At 50.9% G+C, this 21,881-nt stretch overlaps 1 protein-coding gene across 20 annotated transcripts in view; it reads right to left on the minus strand.

Annotated features, from left to right (window-relative positions):
* Nucleotides 1-4,555: 4,555 nt before the first annotated feature.
* PTPRF (protein tyrosine phosphatase receptor type F) overlaps nt 4,556-21,881 on the minus strand; it is a 378,262-nt gene continuing 360,936 nt past the window's right edge. For all 20 annotated transcript variants that reach the window (XM_033067370.1, XM_033067369.1, XM_033067389.2 and 17 more), the window contains 10 exons: nt 20,650-20,825; nt 14,668-14,787; nt 13,459-13,613; nt 11,898-12,183; nt 10,112-10,290; nt 7,642-7,768; nt 7,297-7,422; nt 6,624-6,778; nt 6,374-6,509; nt 4,556-6,238 (listed from right to left, as the gene is read on the minus strand). In XM_033067370.1, the coding sequence (XP_032923261.1) occupies nt 6,170-6,238; nt 6,374-6,509; nt 6,624-6,778; nt 7,297-7,422; nt 7,642-7,768; nt 10,112-10,290; nt 11,898-12,183; nt 13,459-13,613; nt 14,668-14,787; nt 20,650-20,825 (1,529 nt within the window). In that variant the 3' untranslated portion in view covers nt 4,556-6,169. The remainder of the gene's footprint in view (nt 6,239-6,373; nt 6,510-6,623; nt 6,779-7,296; nt 7,423-7,641; nt 7,769-10,111; nt 10,291-11,897; nt 12,184-13,458; nt 13,614-14,667; nt 14,788-20,649; nt 20,826-21,881) is intronic.

The following is a 21,881-nucleotide window of genomic DNA, read 5'->3' on the forward strand; positions in this document are numbered from 1 at the left end:
GCGGGCGGGACGGAGCAGGCAGTTGCTAGGGGGCGTTCGGGCGGGGGCCGCGCCGGGGCACCCTCAGCCCGAGCGGCCACCGACATCCCACCGGGACCCTCCCCGCATCCCACCCGGATCCTTCCCGCATCCCTCCTGTATCCCGCCCGCTCCCCGCCTCCGGGCCCGGGGAGTGTCGCCGTGTGAAACTGAGCCCGGTCCGGCGGGCGCTCCGCGCGAGGTGTGCGCTGCCCCCGGGTTCGTGGGTGCTGCAGTGAGCGGGTGAGTTCGGGCGCGGAGCGGTGACACACAGCACGCATCTGCCAGCCGAGCACACGAACCCCGCTAATTACACTCCTACAGTTTCCGTGTGTAAACAAAGCCAGAGTAGAATTTGATACTTTGCAAACGTTTGGCAGCGAACGCGGGCTGAGGCTGGACCAGCACCAGGCCCGGCCCACGCCAGGGCGCTCGGCCAGCACCGCCCGGTCATCTAGAAAAGTGAAAAGTGCCGCCGGAGCCAGCGGATGCTGCCGATAAATCCGCCACCGTTTGTGACAAGGACTGGGACCTGACAGTAGAGCTTCAGCAGCAAATGCCTTTGAGTGTGTACAAGGCTGAGAGCTTAACACACCCAGTCCAGGGACACTGACCCCTCCTTGGCTGGCACTGGCTGCGATTTTCAGACTCTGCTGTGCTAAATGCATTTAAAATCTCTAAGTGCCAATGAGCAACCTTGAAAGTAAGCACAACCCACCTGAAAAAGGTCATAGTCAGCCTCAGAAATCACAGTTGGTCCCTCATGCCTAAATAGAACTTTAATTTCACTGTTTTTCTCCTGATAATTTTTTCTCTTACTGTCACGCTACACACAGGCAGCAGCCCTGACAAAACACCACTCCAACACAGGTTTTCCCTGGTTTGCTGGCTCTCTGACCCGCTCAGATTATGAATTGCCAGGTATATATACACCAAATGCCAAAGTGGATTACAGCAGCAGCAGGCACAACACACAGCCTCTTATAAAAAGTCAGACAACTGACAGGTAACAGTTTTGAGACAAATAGCATTTCTGGCCTTTCTGGTGGTTTGCCAGCTGCACTTGCCATCCTTTAGTCAAAAAACACCAACTTTCTATTATTATAGAAGCACAGAACGATTTGAGTTGGAAGAGACCTTGAAGATTATTGGACAGGGAACACCTTCCACTAGACCAGGTTGCTCAAAGTCCCATCTGACCTGGTCTGGAACACTTCCAGGAATGAAGTTTCCATATGTTCTCTGGACAATCTGTTTCAGTGCCTCACCACCCCTGAGGGAAGAGTTTTTTCCTTACATCTAATCTAATCCTGCCCTCTTTTGAGTTCAAAGCCATTCCCCCTTGTCCTGTCACTACAGGCCTTTGTGAAAAAGTCCTGCTCTAGTTCTCTCTTTAGGCACAGGAAATTGTGTAAGGTCTCCCTGGAGCCCTCTTTTTTCCAGGCTTAACAACCCCAACTCTCTCAGCCTGTCTTCACAGGAGAGGTGCTCCAGCCCTGTGAGTACCTTTGTGACCTCCTCTGGACCTGCTGCAGCAGCTCCATGGTATTCCTGTGTTTGGGACCCCAGAGCTGGACACAATGCTCCAGGTGGGGTCTCAAAAGAGCAAAACAGAGGGGCAGAATCACCTCCCTCGACCTGCTGCCCACAGGAGACACGAGTCAGCCTTTTCAAGATGACAAGTGGCATAATGTTCCTGTGAGCAGAAATGTGTAGGCATGGAAGCTTGATAACCGGTAATTGTTACTGGGGACTGAGATTGCTTATTATAACTGGCAAAAGGGCAGCAATAAGCTTTTAATTGGGAGGATCAGAACTATTCCTGCCCTCAGAAATGAACCAGGTCAAACAGGAAAAAAAGAGGAAAAAAAAGAAGTCACTCTTAACTAGGAAACGTTACAAATGAAAATGGCAACGTTGCTGAGGACAAGAAATTCAAGGACTGTGGGGGAAGGAGTTGCCAAGCTACTGTGCAAAGTCTGCTTAGATTTTTTCAGTGTTACAGCTATTTCTTTTTCCCTATTTAATAACTATTTTGTCTTTAAAAAAAAATTAAAAGCAATGGAATCCCAAAGGGATAGTGCTTGGTCATGATGTTTTTTGGAGTAACTGATCTTTAAATGTCTCTTCTAACCCAAACCACTTTATGATCCTGTGAGTTAACATCACTAGGAGGCAAGCAAAGCTTGTGCAGTGTCTGCACAGCTCTTGCTACAAGCATCAGTGGTATGAATAAAAATATGAAAATAGAAAGAGCAGAAGGGCAGCTCAGTGCCCAGAAATTCACCTTTGACTAGCTGCCATTTAGCTGCTGTCCCACCTGCCAAATTGTAGTTTTTACAGAGCTGCTTATCTGAGGCTGCATTGGGGCTACCTGGTATAACTAAATAATGGAAAATTTTCACCAGGGGAAAAAACCAAAAAAAGCAGTAATAGTCCAGCTCCATTGCTCAGTGCAAATATGGTTGGTCTATTTGAGACTCCAAACAGAAGTTGTTAAAGTCTTACAGCATTGTCTCCAGACCATTCCCTTCAGATCTGGAGCACAGTGTGGTACTGATACCAGAGGGAGGGGAAAGTCTCAAGCGGATACCAAAGAAAATGAGGCCAAAAAAAAAAAAAGCCAGCTGTGGTAAATCCCTTCTAGCCAGGAAAAGCTGAGGAGTGCAGCCCAGCACCAAGCCCTGGGAGGAAGCAGGGTGGCTGTGCCTGGAGTGTGGCACAAACTATGGTGTTGGCTCAGAGGGCAGATCAGGTTGGCATTGCCGTTTATCCACTATGCACCATGGTTTTTTTGTTGCTCTTTTATTTTGTGAGATATACAGAAATAATGGGAAATAAACGTTGAAAGAAAAAGTGCTTTTAAAATGATGAATCCATTCCCTTTGGAGCAGTGTTGGCTTTGTGTGAGCAGGCCAGAGGAGTGGAGAAAAGGAGCTGGAGAAAAGCTGTCACCAGCAGCTGTTTTTGCTGCTCTCTGATCTCTGGGAGCCTGTCCCCTTGCCAAGGTGGCACGTCCCCACACTTTGTGCACTGAGCCTTTCCTGGCCTGTGAGGTCAACACGAGGCTTTGGCCATGTGGCAACCAGCAATAACCTTGTCACATTGGCCTGGGCTTATTCATGTAATTCTTTGTGCATTCCATGCTGAGGTTCATCACCCTTTCTCTGCCTCTTCCTGCTTCTACTCAGTCCACAGACAAAGCCACAGCTGGGGAAGGAAGTGCCAAGTATTCTTGGACAAGGAGAAAGAAGGTCCATCCATGTATGCATATCTGTAAGCGTTCTGCCAGCTTTTGGTGATAATCTCGGCTGTACATGGACTAAAGCTTTGTGCTGTTGATGTGGCAGTGCCTGGTGAGTGCTCAGTGAGTGTCAGCAGCATTATCACTACCTGTATTTTGGCAGCACAGCCCAAGCACTGTTGCTGCAGCATCTCCCAGCTGGCTGGCTGCCCACAGTGAGCGTGCTGCCCTTTCTCCCCAGACACACCCGGGTGTGAGCAGGTGTTCACACTCGGCTGTGCTGCTCTGCCCTGGTCCCTGACTGCAATGACAAACACTCCAGCATCTGCCACTCCAGCAACGCTGGCATGTGCCCACCACTCACCTGCACACATGTGCTGCCTCACAAGGGCAGGAGCTTGCTTTGCCCTTGGATCTGCATCCCCAGGGAGGCTGCCAGCAGCCCCTCAGGCCGCTCTGTAGTAAAGCAGTGCAGTAAGAATGAGCCAGGCAAGGGAACATTTCTGAATCTGGCACCTACCAAGGAACTGTCTGGCCTGGCAGGGAGCCCTCAGTGTGACTGAGCTCAGCAGTCACTGAGGAATCACTATGGTGTGCCCATAGCCACAATAGGGAAAAGCTCATCAGTCTGCCACGCACTCCCACCCATTGTGGACGTGCTGGCCAGGGCAGATTTGGCTCCCTTGGGAAGGATGGAAATGCCATAGGGCCCTGATCCATGTGGTTCTGCCCCTTGCACTGGCTTTTCCCTCACACACCTGTGCTGTGTGCAGGTGCTGATCTCTCGAGGAGCTGACACTTTGTGCTTTGCAGTTCACACATGGGCAGGGCTGGGCTGGGCAGTCCACAGAGAGCAGGCAGGGCTGCGAGCCCGGGCAGGGGTTTTACACCTGATCAAACTCAGGTGCTGCACTGAGCACTAACTTTGAATACACGACTGTGCTCAGTGCTACAGAACAGCATCACTGCAGCATCTCAGGAAGGCGGCAATGACCAGTATTGCCACCAAGGCTGTCACCATGGGCCCCTCTCTTCCCTGCAAGTCCAGCCAGTCAGTGCACTCCCGTACAGCTGCAGGTGGGAGGAGGTGAACACACACATGCACAAAGGGAATTGTCACGGAAGGTTTCCAAGCTCCCTGCCGGCACACGGTCTCTGCAGAAATTGCGGTGCACTCATGGCTGGGATAACCTGTGGGAAAGAACTTACTTGCCACAGGCTGAGGAGTGTGCCCATTGTCAAAGGATTCTATGGCCTCAACTTATTGCAGAAGAAACAGACAGGAAAGCCAGCTTGTATGAAACCCAATTATTCAAATTTATTAACATCAAGAATTATGCAATGATGCTGTAGATTTTTTTTATTAACAAATAGAAAACAGACTGTATACAACAGTGACCCCTACAGCACTATGCATCCACAAGGTAAAAATGAATGTGTCCTCCAACATTACTCCAACCCTGGATTGCTGATTTCAACGTAGCTTGGATTCTTAACATTCGGAATACATGTGATAATACAATTAGATACCCTTCCACCACCTTTATTCCTAACTCAATGCACTCAAAAGAGGGCTGCTCACTCCCCATCTTTAGTGCAAGCGTGATATAATAAGGAGTATTAATATATAGTACCATTAAATTAAGTCCAGTAGTCTTGCCACATTGGTTCATTAGAACATCCTGAAGTAGCGGAAAGTACAATATTCTAGTGACTCTTAACATTTGCAGGATAGCAGAAATTATAGATACACCCAACCTCTGAACCCATGTGTACTCCCCTCCCCTTCCCTGCAGTACCCTGCTTCCAAAGAGAGCTGGTCCAGCTCTGCTGTGGAATGGCTGGGCTTGTGCTCCTTGCCTTTGTCAATGCTCTGACGCACTCCACTGGTGAGAGGTGACAGGATGGCGCTTGCACGCACAGAACTGTGTGATTAACACAAAGGGCCGTGTCTTGCTCTTTCCATCCCCTCCCTGAGGAACTGTGGGACCCCCTCACTACTCCTGCCCCCTTTCCAGCAAGACACACAAAAAGAGGTTCCAATGCCTGGAGCCCGGGATTTCGGGTCTCTCACAAACAAGGCGACGACAACTCACGTCATATCAGGATCTGCCAATACACACGGTCACTGGATTGGTTGAACATGTATTGTAATAGGACTGAACGGTTTCCAGCTGACAAAGGGACGCTTCTCTGGCGACCCCACATGCCCTCCCAAACCCAAACCTACTAAGGAAATAATGGGGGGGGGAGGGAAGAAGACTAAAAAAATAATTGGTAGCTTAGGTCCAGTTCCATGAAATTTCATATTCTACAGAGGATTAAAAAGCCTACAGGGAATGGAGATGGGCAGGAACCACAAGCCAGCTGCTGCGAATTACCAAGGAAGCTGCACTAAAATGGGCAGAACCAGCAGTGACTGGGCTGAAATAAACATAGGGCAGTAAAAAATGTAAAAGCAAAAGGAAATTATAAAAACAAAACCCAACTCCCAAAGGTTTGGTGGGTCCAGTTCTGCTTGGGCAAAACATTAAGACTTGCAAAAAATAAAAAATAAAGAGAGAGGAGATTATAAAAACCACTAGTAACTATTTTACATGTTTAAAAAAAAGATCCCATTCCACCCACCTAAAGCTTCGCTGTGAAATGCAGTCGGCATGAGAGAGGGTGAGAGATGCACATGAGCAGAAATTCAGCCAGAGACTGGAAATGCTTTTGGAGTCAGATTCCCTCATTTGGCGCTGGGGCTAAGTTCCTAAATGCCGTGGTCAAAACTGGTTTGCGTGGAGGTCTGCTGCCTGGGCAGTACCTCCACCTGTACAGAAGGACTGAGGAATGGGCGGCTCTGGCTCAGAGGGACCCGTCTCCACTCCTAGACATCCCCACCGCGACTGGAGGAAAGCACTGTTACGTTGCATAGTGGTCGAAGCTGCCAAGGTACTCCAGTGCGGCTCTGTAGCACAGCTGGTACTGGTCCTGCAAGGCAGCAACAAGGGAAACATGAGCAGTGGGGGCACAAGGACAGTGGGGCTGTAAAGTCCAACATCCAGAGACATCAGGCCCCTCCCTTCTCCCACAGATCTCCACTGCCATGCACAGTGGGGAGCTCACCTCTGTCTGCACCATGGCTGGCCGCTGTGTCCGCAAGGTCTTCACCATCTGGAACATGTCCACCACGCCCTCATAGCGCATCCTCTCCAGCACAATGCTGAGTGTGATGAACACGCCGGTGCGCCCAACCCCAGCACTGCACAGGGGGCAAGGGGGCCATTATGAATCCTGCCAGCCTCAGAAAGGCTCTGCAAAACTCCTAGGAGTGATGCAAGCCATTCCTGGAGCACAGGGACCTGTGTTCACTTACCTGCAGTGCACTGTGATGGGCCCATCCTGCCCGAACTGCTCCTTGGTCTTGTGCACCTGCCCAATGAAGTCAATGAAACCCTCTCCTGTCTTTGGCACTCCCTGCTCAGGCCAGTCTGTGAACTGGAACTGGCGGATGGTCCGTGACTGGCCGTCCTGCAGGAAGAGGATGTTAGATGTGAGCCATCAGTGAGGGCCTGATCTCACAACCCTCAGCTGGTGTTCTGACCTGCTCTCAGACCTCCTGAACCAGGCCAGGTGAGAAGGTGCCATGGAGGAGCCCAGGCAGATCTTTTGCTGCATGTTTGGGATTTGTCTCTGTTCTCCCATGTTCACTCCAGGGTAACTGAGCTGAGCAGGGTGTTGGGCCCCCACAGGGTCCATTGGGTCAGTGCCTGCGGCCCAGCTCCACCCTAGGACCATATTTACTGTAAGACAAAGGTCCTGTGCCTGGTCAGATGCTGCACACACATAGTCCAGGTGCAGGGGGACTGTGTTAAATGCTTGAGCAAGTGAGCAGCACAGGCAAGGCAGGATCTAGTGCTGACAGGGATCCCTGAGCTACTCATGGGGCTGACACAGCTGTCAGGGCAGGAACCTTTGGAGAGAGGAGCAGTAGGGTAGGGCAGAGGCACGGGAAGCAGAGGAGCTGAGGAGCCAGAAGATGCACTCACCCTGGCATCTGTCACCTTGAACTCCCGGAGGATGTACTGTGGCATGTTGTACTCTGCCATGGGGTCCACCACAAAGTACTGGTACCGGGCAGAGCGCTCTGCAGGCCAGTACTGATGGCACTTCTCCTGTTGATGAGCAGTAGGGCAAGACATTAGCACTAACATTAGCTGCTCCTCCCTCCTGCTCCCTGAGAGCCTATCTGGTGGTGGGGCCACAGGGTCAGCCACCAGACAGGGGAGGGCTCGCCCAGAGTGAGTGGTCCCAAACACAGATGGGTGAGCCAAGAGCTCGTGTCCACACACAGCAGCCCCACAGCCCCCTTCTCCCCACAACAGGACTCGTACCCGGCCCATCTCACGCAGCTTTGTCAACATCACCACAATGGTGGAGTTGTGCTCCCAGAGCATCCGCCAGAAATCCTCTGTGGTCTCGGCCAGTGGTCCCTGGGTGGCGATGTAGGCCTTCTGATGCCTGTGACAAACATAACAGCGCTCAGAGCAGCTTCTCAGAGATGGGCAGCAGCTGCTCCTGAGGGCTGGTGGGCTTGAGGCAGGGCCCTACAGTATCAGGGAGCAAGGCTGACAATCCAGCTGTAGGAGGCCATGGGCTCTGGGAGAGAGATGAGCCTGCCCAGCACTTGTCTTCTAAGTCCTTGCTGGGCTGATGGTGTTCCCAGCCCAGCCTCTTGCTGCTGCTTGTCTCCAGTGGTGCTGTTGCACTGAGAGTCCTCTTGCCACCCCAGGACCCCACTAGCAGGCTGCCAGCACCTATTGGGGCTGGAAGGAGAGGCTGTGCTTGGGGATGATCCCTGTGTCGCTGCACTTTTACTCTCTGCAGTACCCACCATCCCTGCCATTGCATGGGAAAACACAGCAGCTGAACCAGGTCACCTGGATTACACACTCAGACAATGAGGGCAGTGTGGAAACCATGAATACAGTTTTGTCTACTTTTCTAAAGCTTCAGAATTTGTTCTTGGTTCCACTGCCAACCAGAGCACCTCTCCTAATTTTCCATGTGACTTGGCCCCCACCCTGCTTTGGTGCTTTGGACTCAGCTCTGGCATGCTGGTACTCTGGCTCTCTGAGCTCCCAGCCTGGCACAGCAGAGCCCGGGCTGGCTCCACCACTGCGGGGCGCTGGAGCCCGTGGGACCAGGGCTGGCTTCTTCCTTCTTGCCTTCCTCCCTCCGTTCTGCCTTCATCCCTCTACTGGTGCTATTTTTAGTGGTGCTAAAATTAATGAACGTGCTGCAGGGCAGCTGTAACATGCGGGATTCAGACAGGGGCTGCTTCAAGGTGGATTTATAACATCGTAAAATAACAGGAATGGGGATGCAGAACCAAGTGAAAAAGCTAATAAAGATGCAGCATCAGTGGTATCTACAGGACCTTGGGCCAACTGATTCCTTTAGATAACTAGAAGGATGCTGATTCAAAGGAAGGGATGGGAATAGATAACAGAACTTGGGCATGGGGTAAGTAGCACATAAAATGGTATCGTCTGCTGTGCTGGCAGCCCTCACCCTCCCTGTGTAGCATCACCAAGAGGCAAAGCCAGTGTTTCTTTCCATCATCTCTGGAGCCAGGACAGTGGCTGCAGTCCATCTGTCAGACTCAGGATGCAGCCAGGCAGCCACCTTAGTGACTGGTGGTGGATGGCTCTGTGCCACACATGCAGGGGGGAGTGGAGGCCCCCTCTGCTCTGTGACAGCTTCTCTACAGCCCCTTCATCCTTCCTCATTACTCTGTCCCACCCTGAAGGAGCCTGGCTTGTTGCAATTTTCCTGTGTTAGGATGCTCTCAGGGCTGCCCCTCTTTTGCTCCTTGTCCACTCTTGCCTCCACGAGGCTCTTCTCCCTGGGAACTCTTGATGGGCTCGGCTGCTGCAGTGACAAGGCCCAGAGCTGCTGGCCTGGCTGCACCCACATCTTTTTCCTTTGACAGTGCCTTTTGCTTCTGGGAGGTTACCAGTCCAAAAAAGGTAGGTGGGCAAAGCCAAGCTGGAAGGGACATATGCCACAACTATCATTGCATCCCCCACTCCAGCACTGATGATGGTGCACAAAAGGGATGACCCCACTGTGATGGTGCACAGAGAGATGACAGGAACAGGCCTTTTATGTGCATCACTGTGATTTGGTTTAGATTACTGTATAGGAGTTGGTAGGGAATGGGATGTGGCCACTGGGCTGTTCTTCTCTCCAGGCATTTAGCATCTGAGAATGAGATGTCAGCAGACAGATACAGAAAACTTAAGCATTACTGCCCCACTAGATAATAATTTGTGCTTTCTAAACTGTGTTCTGGAGAAAGGAACCTGGTGATGGGCTTTCCAATGTCCAGCACCAGCCCTGGCTGAGGATCCAGACTCCTCCCACAATCAAGACATGGAATAAGCCTCGAGCTTGGCCTGGATTAGCCACTCAGTGGAAGCACACTTCTAGCTCTAGCTGCTACAGCGGGGAGGCAGGTTTGAGTTAGATACTGCAGATACAGAACACAAGCCAAGGGATGCCTACCAGAATATCCCATAAAATCTCCCCAGGAGCCAACACAGCCTGCCACTCCAGCCATGTGGGCATCTGTCTACAGCAACACAAGCCAGCCTGGCAACGCTCACTCACAGGCAGTCTTCACATATTGGAACTACACACACTGCAGTGTCTGAGAAGATGGAAATAGATAAAATGCAGAAAAGTGGTCCCTGGCCCATCTAGGCAGTCAGGATCAGCCCTCAGGAAAGAGAAGACAGCTCTGCTTGGGTTCCCAAGCAGTCAGGACAAGCTGGCACAGTCACCCACGGTAATCCTTACCTGTAGCCATCTATGAAGCTGGCATTGATGTAGTCAGAGCCCTCGACACCCCGGATGGGCTGCAGGCAGACTCTCGTCAGCTCATACGGCATGATGTTCACGAGGCGGTTCTTGAATTTGTTGCATGGGAGGTTGGCACTGATGAAACGTGAGGTATGTGCTTTAGAATTGGCCAGCAGCTGAAAGAGGAGGAGACACATCAGATCCCTGCTGGGGATGCAGCAGTCAGGGGGCAGAATCAGGACTCTGGCAGCAGTCATGTAGCGGAGATCCAGAGCAGCTCTTTGACACACAGAGCCATGAAGTTTTGTACATCAATGAGCCAGGGATGTATGCTTGGTGGTGGCAGGGAAGTAAAGCTTTTCCTCTTCCAACAATGTCTTGCTATTTACTTCTCACCCCAGAAGAACCCAAGAAAATGTGCGAATTGTGACAGTTTTAGGTAAAGAAGATCTATTTTGGGTTACTGTGAGACATTTTATGGCTCTGAGTCCCGTAAACTGGAGTAATGGTAAATGTGTTACTCAGATCTGCTGGCAGATTCAAACAGAAGTCACTCTTCTCCCCGCCAACTTTTTTTTAAATTGTTTTCCTTTCCCAAAAGACTGCCTCCAGCATCTCCAGAACCACCATTCTCTCTGTGAGTGGCAGCCTGACCTCAGCAGAGGCTCTCTGCAGAGGGATAGGGTTGCTCTCTGAGGAGCAGTGCAGCCATGTGAGGCCCTCCCATATCCTGCTCCCCAAGGTTTCCCATGCAGTGGATACTGCCGGGGCACAGAGAGGGGCAATTTGATTACTGTTCTCAAGAGACCCTTGGAGAAATGAAAATAAAATTTTGTCTTTCTTTCAACAGAATTGCTTGAGTTGAGTTGAGCACAATTCTGTGGCTCTCCTGAGGAGTTTCTCAGGGCAGGTGTCACCATGAGACACTCAGGCAGCATGTTTTACTGTCCTAACCCCAGGATACCAGCAGCTCTGATAACCACAGGACAGAGCTTCTCAACTATTCCCAGTTTACATGGAAAGTCAATATTTTGCCTCTGCTGCTCCTTTGTCACTTGGAGGGAATCCCCAGGGTGAAGCTGTAGTGCTGCAGTTCATTTCATGGCCTGCATGGTCTGCTGCCTCCCTGCATGAGCTACATTCCCCTGCAAGAGTTCACTGGACTAATGCACCTCATCTGAGAATATGGGCACTTAACAGAGCTCACTTCCAGCTCCAAGGCTGCAATAAATATCTGCAGTTGGCAGACACAGATACAGGCAGAAAAATGTGGGCATAGCTTCTTAAAAATGGTGTGCCTTAAAACACTGCCTTCACCAATTCTAGACAATGAGGCTTGGTGGTGAGGTGGTTAAAAGATTACAGAGCTCAGCATTGAAGAAATGAGACCAGAAATGTCTCACATATTTAAATTGGAGCTGTTTCCAGACAAGTTGTTCACAGTAACATCAATTATCGCTAACATGATCTGCATCTGATTTCAGATGCAGCTCCTGCCGCATAGTGAACCTAGAGCAGAATGTGCTGCTGGGAACTGCACATCCATCTGCCTTTTATATCCTCCCCAGAAGCTGCCAATCCAGGGGGGACTGTGGCCGACACAAGCTTTACAATTCAAATGTATTTTAAATCACTGCCTACCTGCTTTAGAAACACACAAAAGAATAACTGTCTGTAATGAACCACAGCCCACCTCTCCAAAGCCCTGGATGAGCAGCCCATGGAGTTCTTTGGGCAGAGACAGGGCACTAGAGAAATGGCGTGCTGGGGCTCTGCCACCAACCTTGAATTCCAGCTCCATTGAAGTAACGCTCTCTCCTGGTGGCACCTGGGTCAGCTTCTGGATGTGGGCGAAGAGGTTGCGTGCGGGCACCTCGGTATTGCCACAGGTGGCGGCCTCCAGCAAGGCCTCATGGATGAAGATGTACTGGTCCTCTGTCTGCACCATGTAGTTGCGCTGGGAGCGCATGCATGTCACGTGCCCGTAGATGTCCACGGTCTTCTCGTGCTTCATCCGCTCGAGCATGGCATCGATGACAATGAAGCAGCCGGTTCGGCCCACGCCAGCACTGCAGGAGCAAAGCACACGGTCTGAGATGACACAGTCTCCTACAGATGTCACACGAGCTCTAACAGTGCTTAAGAGATCACCCAGACTCAGGGCACATAAAGGGGAGTAAAGGCTGCTCCCTGTGAGCGGAGCTCCAAACAAGGCGTGCGAGGAGAGAGGGAGAGAATCATTGGAGAGTGCGAGAGGCTCCTCAGCCTTCCTGCTGTCCCCCTTTCACTGCTGGAGTGGAAAGGACATGGTGTCACCCTGCTAATCCATGTGGTGGCTGGCAGTCCGTCCACTGGGAAGGAGAAATGTGTTTAACAGGCAGGAGAGTGACAGTGCATGTGTGTGTGAAGTCAGAAGATATGAAGAGCAGGCTGGGCCCTAACACTACTGAAGTCTGTAGTTTCCAGCCTGCTTGTCCCCTAACCTGGGTCACTGTTTCCTCACCCATAAAAAGAGCACAGCCAGCCTGAGAGGGGAAGCAGAAAGCTGAGGTCATGTACAACTGTGCTGAGCCCTTTGCTCAAGCTCCAAATGCTTCTCCACAATTGAAGGAAGGGCATTAGCAAACCTCAAGCTACTCACTCCGAGATCACCCTGAAAACAACAGATATGCTGTTGCGACATGCAAACACAGAGATAGGGAGCTAGGCATTTCCTCATTTATGGTGCAAGCCATATCCTTAACAGGGCTTTAATACAGCTTGTTTGTGTGTTAATTATACCCCACTACCATCTGAAACAGAGCATGAAAGAAGAGCATTAAACACTGCTGGTAAAGCGTATGCTGGAACAGCTATGATGGAGTGGTTTGTTCAGTAACAGTCCCCTCTTGGCTGGTACAAATAAATCTTGGCTGGGTAAGATACTGCCTTAGTAGAATAATACTTTGCCTTAAGAGCTGCCTTTCTACCCTGTGAAAGAGTGCTGCTGTAAATACTGCATATGAATGTTTGTAGAGGTCACTGCATGCATTTCTGTCAGTGATGTGCCTCTGAAGGTACCACCCACTTGTGCTGGGCATAGATAATTTAATTTTAAAACGGCACTTGCAGTTTTACAGGAAAATGTGTTTTCTGAGGCTCTCCATATAGCAGTGTTGTTTAATCTGATCTGGCAGTAGCAACAGAAATGTTACCACTGCATTACCAGTGCGTTACTGCTCTGCTGCCAGCCCAAGCATGCAGTGCAGGTTATGCTACCATGAAACCTTTCCCACAAGAAAGGGAGACTCCATTTTCAGACAGGTTAAAGCTCCTGCAGCCAAAAGGCAAATACACAGTCCTACCTGCAATGCACAACCATGGGCCCAGCATCTGTTGGGTTACAGGCCTTGACCCGTCTGAGGAAAGCGAGGATTGGAGTGGGGTATTCTGGGACCCCGTGATCGGGCCAAGCCATGAACTGGAACTGCCGCAGCTCTGTCTTCTCATTGGAGCCATTCTGTTGAAGACAAAGAGTTGTTTGGCATGAGAACAATCTCATCCTAGTGCAGGAACCCGCTGATGGGGCAACAACAGGCACGCAAAGCTCTGCATGATGATGCATGAACTGGGCTTTCTCCAGTGAAAACTTGGACGAAAAATGCAGGTTTATTGCAAAGCTCCTATACATACAGACGCTCTGTAGAAAGGCAGTTTTACATACAGACAATGGAGCATCTCTGCAGGAGTGGAGCAGACCTTAGGGAAGGTGAAAGACTTTTCTGCACAGCACAGGTTCACTATCTGCATAATCACTGCACGTTCAGGGAAAATGGGCACTGGGCATGGAAAGGCTACAGCAGCCAGTTCCCTCCCTGCTCCTCTGCATCATGGTGTCCCTGGGATGGGTGAACAGCTTCTGTCTGCAGAGTGCCATGCTCCTCTCTGAGCTTGGCTGCATGATCTATGCAGCACACGGTAGAACTGGCTAGGTGATTGCTGGGGCCTTCCTGGGGCATGAGTGTGTCCCTGCTGAGCACTGGGCTCCTGGCCCAGAACTCAGTCACATACAGAAGCAGCTCCCTGCAAAGCCTGTCTGCATTGACATGCTGCTGCTGGCACTGCCCCCAGGGATTTCCAAACACTAATGAGGGATGCAGCCGGCAGGAGAGAAGGGTTTGTACTCACGTCAGAAATAGCCCCTCCATTTGCATTATTAGTGACAGGAGTGATAAAAATTCACTACTTCCCATGTTGTCCCTCTAATGGGAGGCCAGCTGCTACCTGTACACTCACCAGAGGCAAGAACAGTCCTACTCTGGGGTCCATCATAGAAAACACACAGAAGAGCATCAGTTATCCTGGCCAAAGTCCAGTGGCAGTCAGATGCACAACCTGCAGCTGATCTCTCACTGTAGCCCATCTGTGAGACATGGCTCAGGTGTGGACTGGCCACATGCTTGGCCAAGCCAAGTACAACCAATGGCCACTGCCTGTGGGCCATGGAGCACCCTGCAGCACTGGGAAGCATCTCTGCAACACACGAAGCAGCACCAGCCCAGCCAGTCCCATACCTTGCACAGCGCGAAGGTGCGGACGGTGTAGGTCGCCAGCTCGACTGTGTCCTGCAGGGTCACCTGGATCATCCCATAGGTCTCTGTACCTCGGCTCGGCCAGTACTGGTCACACTTTACCTGCAGGGAGGTGAGGAGAACAGGTCAGTGATTGGCTAGGGCATCTGGGATGATGAACAGGGTTCTGCCCTTCAAAGGGTAGAGACAGAAATGAGTCATTGTGCAGAGGGGGAACTCTAAATCCAGATTTCCTTCTCCCAGAGTGTCCCAATCCCCAGCAAAAAGGCAGCACCCCCTGGACCCCTTTCCATAAGACTCAGAATGACAAGAATATTCTGAGCTAAAGGGACCCACAAGGATGATCAAGTTCAACTCTCAAGTGAACGGCCCATATGAGAACTGAACCCACAATCTCGGTCTTATTAGCACCATGCTCTGAACCAACTAAGCTGATCTTAATGAGTGGCTACTCATTAAAAGAGGGATTTTCTTTTTCCCCTGGAGCCGTCAGTGGAAGTGGCAAAGGGGGCCAGGCCACCAGACAGAGCAGCAAGAGCAGCATTAGATACCAAGACAGTGAGCAGCAATTCCTAGCAGTGATTTGTGCCTGCTGTAGTTCTTCTCTGCCTCCTGTTTGGTGAGATGGGCATCTTTGGGGCTTTCCTTGAATCACCCCCTCCTGAGCTCCACCTGGATGAAGAGAAGGTGGGCAGCTGTGGATTGATGGGAGAGGAGCTAGTGGAGCAGGAAAGAGGAAATGGTTTCTGTGGACACAGCTCTACTCAAAGGGCAGCTGAAGTGAATGAAATGTGGCCTGTATCCCCACAAGCTCCCAGCTATGCCAGCCTGGTGTCCTTGACCCACAGCAGTGGCAGGAGAGAGATGAGTCCAGCACAGTACAGAGCAACACAACAGCAGGCGCTACCTTTCCCATAACATCCACAGTCCCCAGGGTGCCCCTGCCAGAATGGCCCTGGGCAGCAAACCACCCTGGAGACAGGTGGGACACCGCCCATAGCAGGGCTCCAGCCTGGATGCTGCATCCATCCTCTCTGCACTGCTGTGCATTGAGCATCACCAAGCAACACCAATCTGCCCCTGTGGCAGGTGGAACATCCCTGAAAAGCTGCATCTCTCAGGTATTTCAGAATGACTCTGCAAGGAACAGATGCCAGCTCAGACACAGACACATCTTGTTCTCCCTCTGCAAGAAGACACAGACTGTGGGCAAACTATCCCTTCAGCCCCTTCCGGTAGGCAGCACTGTTCCATAATGAAAACACTGCTGCTCTCTAGAAACCTTCTGCACTGCATCATCCTTATCACCCCCTTCCAACTCTGCAGCCAGAGTGCTTTGAGCTACTGGTCTCAGCTCTTGCAGCATCCCACTTGGCAGACAGCCAAGCACATCCCCAGAGGCCCATCCCTCTGCCCCCTTCACCTCCCTGCACATCCCTCCCTGCTTACATGCTGCTGCTCTCCTCCTCCTCTTCACAGCTCAGTGTTTTCAATCTACTCCTCCGTTTTTTTTTTTTTTTTTTGGTGAAGCCCCAAGCTCCTTATTTAATTGGCACCCTGAGCATCCCAGTTTCATCTGGTACCTGGCTTCCCCACCCTGCAGAGCTACAGTGCCTGGCTGACAGGAGGAAGACTTCATTGCCACCCATGTGCACCACACCGAAAACGCTTTCCCACCCTAGGAGAGAGGAGTGAATGGAAGATCATCTGTGTTTGTCAGGGAATAGTAAACTTAATTATTAGCAGGACGTGTTTACAGGGGAATATGCGGGAAGGGAAACAATAAGCTTAATTAGGAATCAATGAAGTTCTGCCTTTTAATTGAAACCACTTGCAGCAGGGTGGAGCTTGTGAGAGTCAAGAGCCCTTATCCTGCACTCTGGCTCTGAAGTGCAGCAACCTGGAGTTAGATGGAGATAGCTCTCTTTGCTTTTTGAATTCTTCTCTCAGTAAGGCCTGCCCTGACAGAAATGCCTGAAGCAAGGCTGCCTAATGAGGTACTGCAGGTGCCTGTGCAAGCAGAGCAGCTCTGCTGCCTTCTGCCCAGGGTCTTCTGCTATTTGGGCTGTTGGGCTGCCTTGGATCTGTGGAAATATGGCAGGCCCTGCAAAATACTTAGGATTCCTCTTCCTTGCTTGGCACAGAGCATTTGATGCTGACTGGTGCAGTACCAGCAACTTGGAGGTCACAAGCATTTCACAGCTAAACTGATCCCATCCTCATGAGTGGGTGGCAGCTGCAGGCTGTCTCCATGAGCCTGAGTTTGTCTTGCCTGGCTTGAGGATGATGTGATCCTCTCTAAGGCATCACAGATCCTGCAAATGCTGGGGACAGCTGCTTGCTGTGGTTTGCAGGGGATGTTTCAGGGGAACAGCACACCCTGTGCCTGAGCCTACACCTCAGGGACAGCAGTCCCCGCCTGCCACCCACATGCTGCAGGGCTGTGTACTCGAGCACAAAACAAACTTCAGAGGAGTTCCTTGTGTGGGATAATAGCAATGCCTGGGCTGGTAATTGAAAATTATTTATTCATGACCAGATAAGAGTCAGTCACATTTTCTGCCAAATTTACCCATAATGTTTATGCCCCATTTTCAAGCTCTGTAAATTTTATGCTGAAGCCGATGCACTGTGGCACTAAAGCAGATAAGAGATGTTTTCTTCTGGCAGTGCTTGTTTCTCATTAACTTAAGGAGCACAGTAATGTCCTGAACAGCCATTTATTGCAGCTTTGTTGAGTGGCTCCTGTCCCTCCCCTTTGATGCCCTGAGCCCAAGAGCAGCCGGGCACCTCTCTTCAGCTTGAGAGCTGTGCTCTGCTCCTGGGCCCTCTCACAAACTCCAGATGGCATTGCTGTCAGCAGGAAGGCTGGAGCATAATGTGGCTGCCAGGCTTCTCTTCCCCAGGGCCCTTGAGCACCAGCCTCTTAACACCCCTTCCTGGGGACATGAAATGCCAGGGGAGATCACACCCCAGGGTGGCTGCTTGATGCTCTGGGCTGGAACAGAACAAGCCATAGCACTGCTCTGGGAGCCCTCGCTCTGCTAGGCTCTAGGGGATAGCCCAGGGTAGGAGAAATCCTGCTTTAATACCTCTCTCCTGGCAACACAGCCCGGCAGGGACACATCACGCTCGCAGCTTCGGGAAAGCTAATCTACAATGTGTGTTTCTGAACTGCCACCAAATGATTCTGAAACTGATTGTAAAGCTTTGAAGGCAGCTAAATTGAACAATCCAGCCATTTCTATCCTTTATGTGCTTCTCACTTTGTGAAAACATGAAAAAGGGAGGATGATTTAGACCATCAAGCCAGCTGAAATTGCAGACCATAAAAGCTGATGCTCTTTAAAGATTTTTTTTTCCCTCTGCAGCAAAGGAACCCTTTAAAGCAGTGTCACCCCCACAGGGCTGCCAAGCTGCTGCTGGTCCTGGTTGGCTTATCACAGCACTACTGAGGGTGACCTGAGGAGCTCGCCAGGAAAGGCAGCAGAGCCTGTTCTGCACTGGGCAGCTCGCCATGAGGTCTTGCTACCCACCCCAGGCTGTGCAGCTGGAGAGACAGCCCTGTGCCTGCACCAAAGCCCCTGGGCAAGGGGACTTTCAAGCAAAGTCACCCTTGGGTAATGCTGTGATGCCATGTGACTGCCTGGAGCAGTGTTGTCCCATAGCAGCATGAGCATCAGCAGGCAGCAATACTGCAGGGACCCAAGGGGTTACATCAGATGAAGTTTGAAGGCTCTGGAACGGAATGAACTGCTAAACAGTGACTCATGTTGAAAGTTTGGAGCAATGGGCAATGAATGGGATTAGGATCTTCACTGGTCCCAAAAAGGTGTGCTCCCAAGAGAGCTCTAGCCATCACCAAAATGTCATGAAGAAAAGCACAGCAGGAAGGTGGCTAAAAGCCATCTTGCCTTGGAAGATGCTGAAAAAGGCAACAAAAATCTCCAGAGAAAATACTCTTCTGAAAGTCCACATCACAGCTCCCCAACCAGGGCCCTGCTGTGAGGGAATGCCCTGAGACACCTCCAGAGTACAGCAAACACATCCAGGCACGTCTTTGCTGTGGATCACTGGTTCAACTCAGGAGTGACCAGGTTTCTCCATTGTCTCTCCTGGCAACCTGCCCCTCCCACACTGCCAGAGAAAACTGCCCACTTCTCATTAGTGCTGGGGATGTGCCAAAGAGGCAGCAGGACATAGGCAGACAGTGCCAGGGAGCAAATGCAGGGGTCTGGGTCTGGTCAGGTCAGCCTAGAATCCCTGGGAAGTGTGCCCAATCAGGCAGGCTGCCTGAGATTCTGTGAGAACTCTGGTCACCTCCTGCCCGTAACAAAGATTCAATGTCACCAAAAGCTTGACCACATGCACTGTGTTTGGGACAGAAACCAATACTGCAGGATGATAGGATGGGGTGTGCTGTGGGGAGATAATGCACAGCTCAGCAGCACAGACATCTGAGGCAAAGACAAGTCCCTCTGGGGTCAAAGGAAACCTGTTATCTTCAAGAAACATGCACCTTGGAGTGCCTTGCCATAAGTAAGAAGCCCAGAAGTTAAGTGAGTCAGGCATGGATTTATTTGGCAACCCAGAAGTGCTTTTCCTTGTTCTTCACATATATGCTCCATCACTGAAATGTGAAGGCACAAAAACGTCCTCATATAACCCTCAGCTGCAGAGCGCAGTTCATCAGAAACTTCTGATCTTGCTTAGCCTATGTGCAAGCCCTGAGCCACAGAGCAGGTCAGAATCATTTCCCTGCCTGTTTGGGCTGTGTGGGTGACAGTGGCCATTGGACAGAACAGGCAGGGCTCTGCAGCAGGAAGCACAGTGCGAAGCTGGGACTGGATCTCTAGAGACAGCTCATCTTCAAGGAATCTCTTTTTTGCTGCAGGCTGTAGGGCATTTGAAGAGTCCAGGAAACCCATCAAAAATGCCTGTTCTTTGTACATTAGGAAAAGCAGATCTGTTTTGCCATGGTGATTGGTGCTTCCAGCCACTTCCTCCCAGCCAGGGTGGGCTGGGACACCCCTGCAAGCATTTTGGTGCTAAAGCTTTGAAAAGGAAGAAGAGCATGTAGGCAAAAGTTTTAACTGAACCCAAACTTGACCGTTTCTGCTTCTCAAGAATGAGCTTATTGGGCTAAAAATAATCAGTGCTTCACAGCTTGAGTGCACAAGCCCCTTCTGCTGTTGGCATGGTAACACTAAAATATTCTGCTAGTACAAACGCTCACTGCTAAAATTTTACTTTTAGGAACAAACTGAATCACGAGAGGCAGAAGCTGCCTCCTCCTTGGGCAGGCTTTGCCTAAAGGGTGCATCTGGGTGCAGGAGCACTTGGTCCCAGCTTACAAACTCCTGCTTAAGGGGCTGAGTATGAACCTCTGTCACAAAAACTGTATCATCTGCAGTGAGGGCTCCCACTCCTTCTCCAACTCATGCCTTCCCCATGGTCTGCAGGCAGTTTTGCGTTTATTACATCAGAATAGCTAATCCTGGCAGTGCAAGCTGATCATTTATACATGTTGTCATTGGACAAGGCACAAATTAGTCTTGTTATTGCAATGAGACCCTGTCAGCCATTCCCTTGCATTGCCAGAAATTCCAGGGCCCTGCCAGGCTGCTGGATGCTGCTGGTACCACCCAACTGTTGCAGCTTCTCAGCTTCTGGGATAGTTCACACTCCCCATCTCAGAGCTTTCCTTCTCCCCTTTGATGCGAGTGATGTGGGCAGGTAAGGATGGGTGTGCATGCAGACATGCAGGCAAAATAGAGGTAAATGAGCAGGCCAGCAACAGGAAGTTGTGCCACCCTTTTGCCCCACAGGGATATGCTTACAAGGCATTTGCAGCTGGGCTGTATGAAGCAGTGAACCACATCACTGGACCTGCCTCTCCTTGGGTAACCTTATGCTGTGAAGTGCCCCCCAACAGCTCCAGAAAACAGAAAGCAAACACTGTACCCTGGACTTCTCTTCCAGCCTGGTCATCATGACTATAGTTGCTGTTCTCTGCTCCCACACCATCCTCCAGAAGTCGCTGAGGGTTTCTGGCAGCGGTCCCTGCGTGGCGATGTAGGCGTTCTGCTTCCGATACCCATCAATGTAATTGGCATTGATGTAATCACTGCCTGGGACCCCTGCGGAGGAGAAAGAGGGCAAGAGTTACTGGGGTAAGCCCACAGCCCTGTACCTACTGCTCTGCTGGGCCCCGCAGGCAGGAGAAGAGGCTGGCACGTTCACAAGGCTCTTGACAAATCTCTTTTATGGGGCGATGGCAGGATCTCTCCCAGGGATCCTGCAAAGGACAGGGATGGTGCCTGAAAAAAGAACCCTTTGTAACTCCCACATTAATGCAACAAGCAGGCAACACCAAAGCAGAGAGACAGCTGCCACATGCACACAAAGGAAAATTCACAGGCAGGAATATTAAGGAGCTCATTCGGCCCCAAGCAACTGACTAAAATAATTGTCTTAAATTCACCAGCAATTTGTTATGGTCCTACAGCACCTTTTAAAAATGAGGCTCCTTTATTAGTTTGTCTCTGTTAGCAAGGGATGTCAGGCAGGGATGTTGTCCCATTCTTCCTGCAGGGATGACTATCCCCAAGGAGTCAGAGATCTACCTCCCATCACCACTGAAACTCTTCAGTGTCAGACCCCCTCTGCTGCCTGCTGGCAGAGGCTGCTCCAGCCCCCATGTAGCCTTCACCACTTTAAGGAAAGGAATTTTTTGTAAAGGCCTTTAAAATGCAAACATATAGTTACTAAAAAAAATTCGGTGAAGCAGAGGCCTGAGGCTGTTTCCAAACCCTGCTCAGCATGGGCTGCCCAGGCTGCAGGGAGAGAAAGCAGCAGGAATCTCATTGTCTCCCCAGGAGAGAGCATCTGCATTTCATTAGAGGAAGGAAAAAAACTTGGGGGTCACCCCTCGTCCTTTTGTCCTGGGGAAAATCCCTCCAGGTCTGTTCTACAGGTCTCAGCAGTCTCCAGCAGACACAAAGTGCTGGCAGCTCTGGGGGAGTGGCAGCAGCTGGAGTGCAGTGCTTCACTCCCTTGGCATGGGCGGCACAGACCTGGCAGGGTGCTTCGGGAACAGTTCCCGGGAAAGCACAGACACTACTTACAGCAACTGAGTCAGGCTGGAAAGCAGGGATTCCCCCATGTGCTCACCCCACAGCTGTCTGCAAGGGTTT

Source organism: Catharus ustulatus, chromosome 9, assembly GCF_009819885.2.
Source record: "Catharus ustulatus isolate bCatUst1 chromosome 9, bCatUst1.pri.v2, whole genome shotgun sequence".
NCBI lineage: Eukaryota > Metazoa > Chordata > Aves > Passeriformes > Turdidae > Catharus > Catharus ustulatus.